At 37.4% G+C, this 12,331-nt stretch overlaps 1 protein-coding gene and 1 long non-coding RNA gene across 4 annotated transcripts; one reads left to right on the top strand and one right to left on the bottom strand.

Moving 5' to 3' along the window:
* Positions 1 to 978: 978 nt before the first annotated feature.
* LOC122301575 lies at positions 979 to 9,016 on the bottom strand. 3 transcript variants are annotated; one of them, XM_043112988.1, is made up of 8 exons: positions 8,387 to 9,014; positions 3,564 to 3,711; positions 3,301 to 3,451; positions 3,011 to 3,136; positions 2,797 to 2,877; positions 2,459 to 2,651; positions 2,028 to 2,298; positions 979 to 1,377 (listed from the first exon to the last, which is right to left on the bottom strand). In XM_043112988.1, exons 1-8 carry the CDS (start codon positions 8,588 to 8,590, stop codon positions 1,109 to 1,111), a joined length of 1,443 nt encoding a protein of 480 aa, XP_042968922.1. In that variant the 5' UTR covers positions 8,591 to 9,014; the 3' UTR covers positions 979 to 1,108. The 3 variants fall into 3 exon arrangements, with proteins under 3 accessions (XP_042968922.1, XP_042968923.1, XP_042968924.1); XM_043112989.1 differs by having other exon boundaries at positions 979 to 1,374; positions 8,387 to 9,013; XM_043112990.1 differs by lacking the exon at positions 2,797 to 2,877 and having other exon boundaries at positions 8,387 to 9,016.
* Positions 9,017 to 9,382: 366 nt separating this feature from the next.
* LOC122295587 lies at positions 9,383 to 12,067 on the top strand. The gene is made up of 2 exons (XR_006238165.1): positions 9,383 to 10,188; positions 11,865 to 12,067. It is a non-coding gene; the product is annotated as an uncharacterized LOC122295587 (long non-coding RNA).
* Positions 12,068 to 12,331: the final 264 nt, after the last annotated feature.

Below are 12,331 nucleotides of genomic sequence, written 5' to 3' on the forward strand. Positions count from 1 at the left end.
AGGATGAAATTACTGTAGATGTTTGGATGTTTAAGCCAAAAACAATGCATGAAACAATTGAATTGACAAGAATGAGGGACGATTGGTTAAGTAAGCGCATGGCTATAAATACTAGGGTTTGCAGTTTATTTTCAATCATTAGAAATAATATAAAACTTGTGGTTCGTTCCAACCCTAAGTGGATCACAATTTATCACTTTTCAATCCTGATTTCATCATAATCTACCCCTCATTTTCATTCTTTATAAGTAAAATCTCATCATAAATGCTTCATTTAGGTGCGATTTGGATAGTAAGATGTCATGAGATGGTTTTAAATAAAAGTTGAATAAAATATTATTAGAATATTAATTTTTCATATTATCATTGTTTGAAATTTAAAAATTTGAGTTATTTATTATATTGTGTAAAATTTTGAAAAAAATTATAATTATAAAATGAGATGAAACACTTTCATTATCCAAATAGAGCCTTAGATAGGTGCATTCCGTAAAGTGAAAAAGATAATCGAATTAAATCCATAACAACTTTGATTATTTGATTTCAAAAGAATTGCATCTTGGCATGATTATCAAGTGAAAATTACATTTAAGAATCTGTCTCTATAATTATTAAATGAAATGATATTTCAAAGCTCATCTAATTAAAATAATTAGAATTGAATGCAAAATAGTAATGTTATTACAAAATATTCATTTCCATTAATTTTTATTGTACTTATAAAATAAAAAGCTATCCACTTTCCATTCATCTCTATTCTTTTTATTTTTTGAAATATCCATACAAGATGGATAAATTCATTCCATTCCATTCCATTTCCATTACTTTCCTTTACCCAAACGAAGCCTAAGACGAACTTATTTCATGAACTTTACTGATCTGAAATTTGGAACAGAGACTAGACCCCTACTCAGCCAACTCCACAAATATATCGCCAACTTGGAAAGGATCCAACTCTCTAAGGGACTCAGAATCCGATAAACGACAAAAAAATGAATTGATATTACATCATTAAATGGTAGAGTTCCAGTTCTGTGTGGCAGAACATTCAATTTAACCATCCAAACGAGCTTAAATAAATTAAAGAAAATTAGCAGCAAAGAAACTATCAGTTAGACCATACGTGAACTAAACCATGCCTATTGCCGGTATAGATTTCATTCCGCTCTTCATCGTAAAAGAGAGCAGTAATATCTTCCAAGGCTTCTGCAACCGTGCTCCTGATTCTGGAGGCATGAGTCTGCTTCTTCCAAGCGCAGCTGCTGCCACAAAAATGATCGCGGCAACCACATTCCTTTTCCATGGGGAAGTTGTTGCTTGTTCTAATTTTTGCAAGGCATTTGCCGGTTAGAATATTACTGATATTGATTGATCCTGCTACATAATAAGAGAAGGAAAGACCGTTAGCACCAAATTTCAACAAAATGGATACTCCAAATTGCCGTACAACTGATGATAAAAGCAATGAATAGAACTCCTATTTTGATTAAAAAGAACTGCTCCTCATATTATAAATAAATAATAAAAAAAATAATGGAGAGGTTTTACGCTACCAACCCACACCATGAAAACACAACAAGACCACAGGGTCCAATCTTGTATTAAAATAATAGTAGTAATATTAAACAATAACAATCAATGCAACCATCGAAAAGGGCTAAAATAAATCTAAAGAAAACTAGGAACAAGTTCAAGAAACCATGGGTTGGACCATAAGTGAAATATACTACAGCTATTGCTGGTAGATATTTCATTCTGCTCTTCATCATAAAAGAGGTGAGTGATGTCTAAAATTGCATTCAAATAATAGTAGCAATAATAAACCACAATTAAAATTAACACACATACACACAAAACTATTATAAATTTGTTCAGCAAATACAGCGGGTTAGGCATCAGACTAACATGTCAAACCCAAAAGGAGACCGACTCTCCAGTTCAATTAATAGGCTACGCTTTTGGATTGCCCTTTTGTATGTTTCCATTAAATATAGCACACTGGATTAGTAAATGAAAACTAAAATTACCAGTTCCTTCAGACAATGGATCATCAGAATCAGCCTTGCAGTAAGAGATAATAAGATCCTGATCACTCGTGATATATATGTTATTAGTGTTGCAGTCAGGATGCCACAGAAGGTGATCCTCAAATGAGGTCACAAGCTCCCCACGAAAGTTCCAGACAGCCACAGTTCGGTTTCTAAATGTTAGGAACAACTGGTTCTCATACAGAAATATAAATGCTGATGGCGTCATAAATTCAGTTCTGCTAACTTCTGTCAGCTCAAAATTGCGAACCTACATATAATGGCCGTCAGAAATCCAAATCAACAAATTACTTGGGCTCTTGCCTATTCTTATGATCAATAAAATCTTGTTTACCGACTACAAAAAAATAAAGGAGAAAGGAAATCCAAATCAACAAATACTACCAAAAGATATCAAGAATGGTTCTTACATCGAGAATCTGAAGATTCTCATTCTCTTGCTTGACAAGTAGCTTTTCATTAAACTGTTCAATGAAATCCACCTTCTTATTCCGGTGAAGGAGATGGTTGAAAGACTTGAGAACAGTTCCATCCTCAATTGAAAGAATCTTAAGGGGAACGTGGCTACTTCCTTTGGTGAAAATCAACAACATGATCCCTGGACTGCTCAGGAAAAATACCAAATAGGAGCAAACAAGTAATTATGAAAAGGATCAATTGCAAACAACATTTTTATTCTCAAGCAGTTCATGCACAAGTACATGAAATACTACTGTTGTGTATGTGCATAGCATGTTAGATACATTACCTGATCTTTATTTCTTGAACATGTTTATCCGATATGGAGTACAACATTGTATAGTTTTTCAGGTCAAACACTTTGTAAATACTAACACAAGAATGAAAAGAAAAAGAAAAAATAATGAAATCAATAAGCTAATTGAGTAATAGATAATCACCAATAAAAAATGAAGTAATAGAGAATCGTATCTTAGCAGAAAAAGAATACTGAGAAAAATTACCTATCCTGTGCAGAATAAGTGAGTACCTTCCCATTGACATCATCAAACTCTACGAAACCAGGCCATTTCAGTGATTCGGACTCAAAAAGTGCAAAGCCAGAATCTGGTTTGCCCCTCCTTATGTATCTGGAATATATGAACAGACACTGATGCGTTTTCACAGAACAATTTTGAATATAAACAAGCAAAAAAAGGATAATCAACCATAGGATTTGAGATTTCTCATTTGATTTTTTGGAATTATTATAATATTTTAGGAGGTGGCAGCAAGTGGTATAAGATTCACATACTCGATCCTTGTGCTTCTGCATTTCAAAGAACTGAAATTGTCTGAAGCATACACAGAAACTGTGATAAGTGAGTCATTGTTTTTATTATAAAACAAGCTTCGTATAACTTCATCAGGACTGACATTCAGAAAGCATATCCTCCTATTAGTCTCTGCATCCAACAAGGGAGACACATATAAATCCCCCCATCATCATTCTACTTTTAGACACAAAAAATCTCACACCTACTCAAAAATTTTAGAAATATATAAATACAGCTATACCTCGGCTAAATGCTGCACAAACACCAGATTGAGCAAGAGCAAACACAGTGTCATGAGCTGCTACAATCTCAATTATCTTTGACCTTTTTCTCAGGAAAGGCAGTACCATGGAACAATAACCTTTTGGATCATGGGTATCATATTCCTCCTATCCATAAACAAATTAAACATACACCAATAAGCAGATTAGAAGAGCATACTTTTTATTTTTATTTTTTATAAGAGGTAAATTTTATTGATAAGAATGAAATAGGCATAGTCCGTGTACGCATGAAGTATACAAAAGAACACCTAAATACATTCTAGGAATGATAGATTAAGGACAGGAAGTCATGAACATTGTTTCCATCAAGTACAATGGCTGAAAACCAAAGCAATAGTGTGTACGAAAAAATTCTGAAGCTCCGCCATTGTGCGCTCCCTATTTGCAAAGCACTGCTCATTCCTTTCCGAACAAGTACACCACATAATGCCAACGGAATCATTTTCCACACTGCCGCCACTTGAGGACAGCCTTGAATCTCCTTCCAACAAGCCAGTAAATCAACCACCCTCAATGGCATTACCCAAGCGACATCAACTCTTCTAAAGATCTCATCCCACAATCCCCTTGTCACCTCACAATGCAATAATAAGTGATCCACTGATTCTCCATACTTTTTACACAAATAGCACCAATCCATCACAATGAGCCCCCTCCTTCCTTAAGTTGTCCGTGGTTAAAATCTTCCCGAGAGCAGTCCATACGAAGAAAGCTACTTTAGAAGACACGTGAGATCTCCAAATATTCTTCCAAGGGAAGGGAACATTACCTTGTGATGCCAATATTTTGTAATATGCCCTAACTGTACACTTCTTGCTGCCATTGGACCTCCACTGCATCCTATCCTCCTATGCCGTAATGTTTCCCATGGAGTATATCAATCTGAAAAATTCTGAAACGGTGTGCAATTCCCTATCACGAATATCCCTATTAAAAAGGACATTCCATTTGTGAGAACCATGAGAAAATACCCACAGATCCACCACAGAAGCATCCCTGTTAGCTGCAATACGATAGAGAGCAGGAAATGCCCCATCAAGAGCGCAATCTCCACACCAAACATCGTGCCAAAACCTGATTTTAGAACCCTCTCCAGCCACAAAACGGAGATGATTTTTGAAACACTGCCATCCCCTCCTAATAAATTTCCATAAGCCCACGCCATACCCCCTCCCCTACTTCATCGGAGCACCAGCCCCCCCACCCCAAAAGCACTTCCGTGTCTAGAGTCAATAATTTCCTTCCACACCAAATTCCCATAACCATTTCCCTAACAAAGCTTTAAAGTCCTGAAATTGCACACTCCCAAGCCACCATTTGAAATTGGGGAACAAACTTTATTCTAATTAACAAGTCCCCTCCCCCCCCCCCCCCCCCCAAAAAAAAAAAAAAAACCCCAAAATAATTTCTCAATCCTATTCGCCACCCCTACAGGCGAAGGAAATAGAGATAAAAAATAGGTGGGGAGGTTAGTTAAAGTGCTCTTAATTAATGTGAGTCAACCCCCTTTCGATAATTACAACCGTTTCCAACCAGATAGCCTTTTCTCTACTTTCTCCACAACCCCATCCCAAATAGCTCTAGCATTAAAAGTCGCCCCCAATGGGAGGCCCAAATATTTCATAGGCAAAGAAGAAACTTTACAATCTATAAGGTTCACCAAGTTGTTGATACTGGGCACCACACCCACCGCAACCATCTCGGACTTACCAAGGTTGTTCACCTTAAGCCTCAACTAGGGGTGGAAAGGTTCACCTAAACCCTAAACTCATTGGGAAAGCGAGTAATATTGAAATCCCCACTCATACACCATGGCACCTCCCATAAATAATATGAACCCACCAACTCCTTCCATAGTCTTCTACTATCTCTATCCATGTTTGGCACATACATGCCTACAAAAGCCCACTCCCATCCATCTACAGTATTTTTAAATAAACTAGCGATCGAAATATTTCCAACACACTCCTCTACCACCTCTCTTTTATCCCATATTACAAGAATGCCACTTGAAGCTCCCAACGAGGCCAAGTAGGACCAAAACACATACGAACACCCCCATAAACTACAAATGATTCTTCTATTAATGACCCGCAATTTTGTTTCTTGAAAACACACCAAATCAATCTTCCAGGTTTGCAATAAGGATTTTATGCAAAGGTGCTTATTGCGATCATTAAGCCCCCACACATTCCATGAAATAATCTTAGACTTCGTAAGTACAAAGAGTGCCCCTCCCTTTCAATCTATCCCTTCTGCCACTCCCCTCCTTCATTTCATAATTCATAATACATGTGAGCCTTTTGAGTTCCCAATCTCGCTTTGTGGTTGACTTCGATCGACCATCTTCAATGGCTACAAGAAGGGCCCTAAATTGTTCTTCAAAGCCTACACAAGAAACCCCAATGCATACTTGCATCTCCTCTACCTTCTTGAACACTCACTCTAAGATAAATCTCTTTGTGTTAGGACTAGGGGGAGTGTGCATAAAGGGGTTGGTTCAGCACCCCCACCCCCCCCCCCCCCCCCCCCCCCCAAAAAAAAAAGAAAAGAAAAGAGGAGAGCTCGCTATCACAAATAGCCAAAGGCATAATCGAGTCTGAATCCCTCCTATTTGAGTTTGAAACAAGGCCTTGAGTGGAGGCCAACTCAATTCATTCACTGATCAAAATTGCTCTGTCTATAATGTCCATCTCCACAAGATTGCCCTGGGAGCCCATTATATCATTTCCCCGTGAGTTTTTTGGTGCAATGGTGGCGGCCTGTGTGGTCTGTGGTTGAACACCCATCACAGGCAACTATTTGACCAAGGATAAGGGAGAGGCCTCGAACCTCGAAACCCCCTCTGTTGAGAGTACGACCATCGGCGATCTAAACGAAGATGTTGTTGCAGTCGAAGCACATGCATCCTCCCTCAAACTGTTTTGTACTGGACCCGTACATCAAAAGCAGTAGGGGGCACGAAAAGTGCAAAATCCCGAGTCTCATTGCTTTGAGAGTGCAATCTTCGGCTACCTAGCCCCCATCGGTGGTTCCACAGCCTTTGGCGGGGCCCCCTGGCTCTTCGCCGACGATGGTGGCTGATACCCACACGTCGATGGGCTTGCGGCATTCGGGTTTTGTTTCCTTCAAATAGGCCGTAGCTGTTGTTGTGCGTTCTACTTGCCCCTGGGTTGAGGCCCAACGCCTGGCCCCTTTGGTTGTTGGTGTTCTCGTTGCCCATGGGTTCCTTCCCTTTGTTTACCATAGACGGCCCTTTAGACTTACCCAGGCCCTTTGATCATAGAAACCTAAAGAGACTCCCCTCATGTTGCCTTCAATTAGCCCATCACCCAGACCCAAGCCCACCCCCACCCCTTTTTCCTCCTCAATGCGCCGTATCAGCCAACTTATATTATGTTGCAATTCACCCAACTGACTTTGCATCTCAGTCATAGCCCAAAGAAGCATTTCCTTTTTTAGACCAACAACTCCCCTGCCACCACCCTCAAGTCTTTGGGCCCCTATAGAAGCAACAGCACTTCCTGACCGTTGCACCACTCAATCGAGTCGAATTGTCAGAACTGACATCCAGCTTGATAGGTTGACGAGACAAGTTCAAAACCTTCATTTGTTGGAGAACCTCCAAGTACAACCAGGTTGAAGATTGAAGTGGAGCTATTGTCGTCGTTGGCGGTGCCGACCCAACAAAGCGACCTTCTCGTCTAGCCTCCTTCAATACATCTACCAGTTTCCGCCATCCCATTCTGTCCCAGTCTTCAGGAATAAAAATGCAGTTTCGGTGACCACCCCCTTGGTACTCTACTAGTGCCATGAATGTGTTTTGGGAGTTTGAGCACCTTTGTGCTATGAAGCCCCTATCACCTTCCCAATGGGCTGTATAGAACTCCTTTCTCCTAACCTTCAAACAATCCTCCAAAGCTTTGGTGAAGTAGCATGCCGTAGCTAACTCCAAGCTCATATTTTTCACAAACTTCCACCTTCTTTCAGTAAGGAGCACCCAACGGCCATCCCTTGACATCTCAAATGACTTTAATTCTATAACAACAGCTTTTGAAAGACCCATTTTCCTTCCTATACGAGCAAACTTGCACGATCACCATCAAAATGAGTTTTGGGAGAGAACAGTTATACGGAGGGAAAAAGTGTACGAAGAGAAAAATGGGTCCACTACATGTATATCCGGTTGATGGCAAAAGTGGTGAGAGAAGAGCATACTTATCTACATTACAACAAGGTACTTACGTAAAATTAGGAAGGAGGATTAATGTAAGCAAAATAAAACGTACATTAACTAACAGTAATGGGATTATTAATTTAATGCACAAATTTGTGGTTTAACCTAATTGTGAACTTCTCAGGACTTTCAAAATGATTTATGTCCATAATGACGTAACAAATTTCGTGGCATATGACGTAACACCATAAACTTTATTTTGGTGGCATCCTTATTTTCAAAATGCCAAGCTGATTATTTTGAAATTGTAGATGCATTTAATTCCCTAACAAGAGTAGGCAACTGAATACAGTCCTTATTATATATCTAACTGACTCCAATAGCAATGTATCCATATGCTTTAATCCTCATAATATATAAGGAAACTGGGTTTGAGCTACAAAGGAAAATGCTAAACTAGCGCCAAAAAGATTTCACGCAATTATTCAAGACATGCACTTGTTAATTCATATTACTTGAGAAGAAGAAGAAGAAGGAAGGGAGAACAAGTGAAAAATGAGAAGTATTGGATTGCTACAAGAGAAGAAGGAAAGCAGAAGAGACCTGCAAACGTATGTTACGGAAGCGTTCCTGGGCGTCGCTCATACCGAAAGCACGGTCACGCCTCGAACTGATTTCCCGTCTCTGCAGTTTCTTAACGCTGTTGACCAACCCATCCACGCCACCACCGCGTGCTCGCTTCTTTGCCAGTACCCGCCTTCCTCTGCAAGGCCGAGGACTCACCGATATCCTCCTGCCGCCTTCCATTTTTCTCCCTCTCGGAAAACGCTTCTCACGAAGCTAAGACCCCAAAACTAGAAAATTTACAGCATAATTAGCTAATTCGAAACAGAAAGAGCATATAACTCTTTGCAAGGCTGCTCCTCAATTACAACCCCAATCTTTCGGTTTCCATCGCTCTCAGATAAAACCCTAACTCTCCTATCATCCAGAACACAAATTATTTTTTATTTTTCAAATTTCCAGTTTAGAAAGAGAACAGCCGACAGCTAATTCCGAGGAGGCCCCGACCCAATGCTATAATCGATCTCTCGCTGTGTCTCTCTGAGAAATCACTAAACGAAGAGTACAACTGGGTAGAAGAGATGTCTCTGTGTCGGATTTCAACGTGCGTGCGTGCGTGTCCGATTCCGTTTCCCAAATTCTGAATATCGTTGAAAGAGGCCACCTCGATATTACTGAGCATTCACATTAGATTCTTTTATCTTATTTTTCAAAATTTATTATTAAAATCTACTTTTTATTTTTATTTTTTTATTTGACTTATGAATTTTTACAATATATCATATATTAATTTATCTATTTTGTTCTCTATATTGTTTAAATATTATATTTTTTTAATATTTTATAAAAAAAAAGTATAAAAAGGGAGAAATTATTATAAAAGAATAAATACAACAGAAAGAGAAAATAATTAAAAATATTTACCGTTAGGTTTGGCCCCCCGAAATAAATTAAAAATATTTACCGTTAGGTTTGGCCCCCCGAAATAAGACACGACATTCTCAAACAATTTCCAAACTAAGATGAGATCATATATCCAAACAGCCATTCATGCAAAACCCAACTTAGACATCTTTGTTTCAAAATTTTTTTACAACTGTTCATCGACATGACCCAACACAGACAATATAGTATCAGTTCACCCCTCATCTGAACGTTATTGTCTCCACTTTCCCCAACTTTCCTCTTCCCTCATTAGTAAATTTTTCCATTCCCTTCTTGCTGATCATCCCAAATGAGACAGCAGACCCTCCATTCCTTCATGCCCAAATCGAGCAGCCATTGAGTCTTCTTTAAGCCTCAAAATAGCTTCTCTGTAGATGAGGATTAACGCCGTTGGAAGGCACAAAGCTTGAAGCCGTTTGAATGGAAGCCGTATGCTGCAGACTTTATTTTTGCGAATCTCTAGCCCTAACCTGCCCATTGCCAGCATAATCTTGACCCTAAAACTCCAAATCTCTGGCCCTAAACCCTATATTGTGAGCACTTGACTTGAAGCCGTGTGAATCTCTACCCAAAGCTGGCCATTGCCAGTCAAATCTTTGGCCCTGACCTAGGCTTAACCCTCCTTGTAGTGCATCGTCACCTCAGAAGCCAACTGTCCCTTCAGTCAAGGTCACCCTTCGCCTGCATTTACATTGCAATCGACCCCTATCTTGCTTCAAGCAAGAGTTGTTCTTCCTGTAGCAAAAATGGTGTGTAAAGCTAAACCTCTCTCTTCAAGAAAAACCACCCCTTTAAAACTACGCTAGCCTCACATCTTCATCACCTTCCAAACTCCCAAGAAATGGTGTTGCCGCCATACCTTCACCACTACGGTTCCTAGGACTCTTTCCTACTGGGTAAGCATTTCTCACCCATTCCTCTTGAACAACTGTCAATTTTGTTTAATTATTTTCGCATTGTTTATCGCTGCCTCATAGTTGTTTGTATTTGCCCTGATTCTAAGGAACTATAAGATCTCAAAGCTTGTTGATTATTAGGTCGTTGAACATTTTATCATAATTTGGTCTGTTGCTAACGTTACACTGTGAGCAGTAAAGAACTTTGTAAAGTGTCTAATGCATATGTAGTCCTTGGTTTAGATGGTGGCTTTGTTGAATCTAAGATTTCAAGTTTCATATAATTATATATTTACACATGAATTTGGATGATAACAAATAAATTCAAAAAATAAAAGAGTCTCAAACTTAAGTTGTTTATACAATGGAGTCAAGCACATCAAGGAACCAAGTATGAGCAAGAAGGAAATAAACTCACATTAAAACTCATAGAGTAATGTTGTACATCTCTTAAAAAATTTGAAATTAGGATTAAAGTTCAAAATTAATATTTTATCATAAAATATTAAAATATATTTTCCACATGGCATGAATATTTTGAAAATTAAATTTGAAAATTTGAAAGATGATTGATTGTCATATTTCACATGAGCTGACATGATTAAAAGTTTGAATTTCGAAAATATTAAAGATGATTGATTGTCATCTTTTACATGTGTATGCTTTATTTGAATGTTTTCAAAAGTGATTGATGCTCTTTTTGACTTATGTAAAAAGTAGATGATTTTGTTTGAAAATTTTGAAAATTAAATAATACTCATTTTGTCATATGCAAAAAGTAAAAAGATTATGTTTAAAATTTTTTAAAAGTGAATTATGTTGTATTTGACAATTGAAAAAGAAACAACTTTTATTTGAATTTTTTTGAAAAAGTAAATGATATTATCTTTGACAATTGAAAATGAAAAAACTTTTATTTGATTTTTTTGAAAAATGAATGATAGTGTATTTGACATATAAAATTTGAATATGAAGTTTCTTATGCTTATAAATAGATCATTTGAGAGTTTCAAATTTACAACACCAAGAGCATACGCATATCATTACAAGTTTTACAACATTCATTCAAAGTTTTTAATCTCTCTTCTTTAAGTATTGAGTCTTAATCTTTGTTCATTTTGAGAGAGATATAGTTTGTGTTGTATTATTCTTATTTCACTCATTGAGGAATGTTTCTCTAATAACCTACCTACTACCAGCTTTTGTATCAGTAAAAGGGTATGTATAATCCTTGTGCGTGTAGAAAGTGTTCTACATAGGGAATAGTTGAATCACCACGTGTAAGGTGATTGCAAGTGTAGAGAGTGTTCTACATGGATCCTTTATAGCGGTGTTGTTTAAAGGTGTAATAGATTTCTATCTCTACCTGAAAGAAGTTGAATAGTGAATTTGAGGATTCTCCAAGGATAGCTTGAGGTGATGACATAGGCAGTGGGTCAGATCTCGTTAACATAATGAGTTTATTTCTCTCTCACCCTTAATCTTTATATTGATTGCTGTTTCATATTTTTTTTATATTTATAATGTGTATTTGATTTATAATTGTTAATTTTTAAATACAACTTAATTCACCCATCTCTTGTGTTAGTCATCTGGGAAACAATTGGTATCAGAGTAAAGACTCTGTTATAAGATTAACTATCTTTTGAGTTAAAATCTTATGGCTAATATTGCAGATTCATTTGGTGAACGTCAATCTAGCAGTCGGCCTCTACTCTTTTGTGGAGATAATTACTTATTCTGGAAAGATAGAATGAAAATATTCTTTCAGATTCAAGGTCAAGAAATCTGAAAATATATTGTAAATGAACCTTATATCCCAACAAAAGTGGTTGATGGGGTAAAGGAGAAAAATGAAGAAGAAAAGTTTGATCGTGAAGACGATAGAATTTATACATTGAATTTAACTGTTATGAATTTGTTATATAATACTCTCAATGAAAATGAGTTCAATAGAATAATGACTTGCACTACGGTAAAGAAAATTTGGGATAGTTTGGAAGTTACTTATGAAGGAACTTCGCAAGTTAAGGAATCAAAAATTTATATTATTACTCATGACTATGAAATGTTTAAGATGATGGATGATGAATCTATTTTTAGTATGTACACTCGTTTTACTAACATCATAAACAGCTTGACA

The sequence above is a fragment of the Carya illinoinensis genome, chromosome 2 (genome assembly GCF_018687715.1).
Source record: "Carya illinoinensis cultivar Pawnee chromosome 2, C.illinoinensisPawnee_v1, whole genome shotgun sequence".
In the NCBI taxonomy this organism is placed as follows: Eukaryota; Viridiplantae; Streptophyta; class Magnoliopsida; order Fagales; family Juglandaceae; genus Carya; species Carya illinoinensis.

Coding starts and splice junctions, on each gene's coding strand:
- LOC122301575 (XM_043112988.1), bottom strand. CDS start 8,590: ATGGAAGGCGGCAGGAGGATATCGGTGAGTCCTCGGCCTTGCAGAGGA. Junction 3,452..3,563: donor TTGTGCAGCATTTAGCCGAG/GTATAGCTGTAT, acceptor TGTTGGATGCAG/AGACTAATAGGAGGATATGC. Junction 1,378..2,027: donor TCCATTGTCTGAAGGAACTG/GTAATTTTAGTT, acceptor CTTATTATGTAG/CAGGATCAATCAATATCAGT.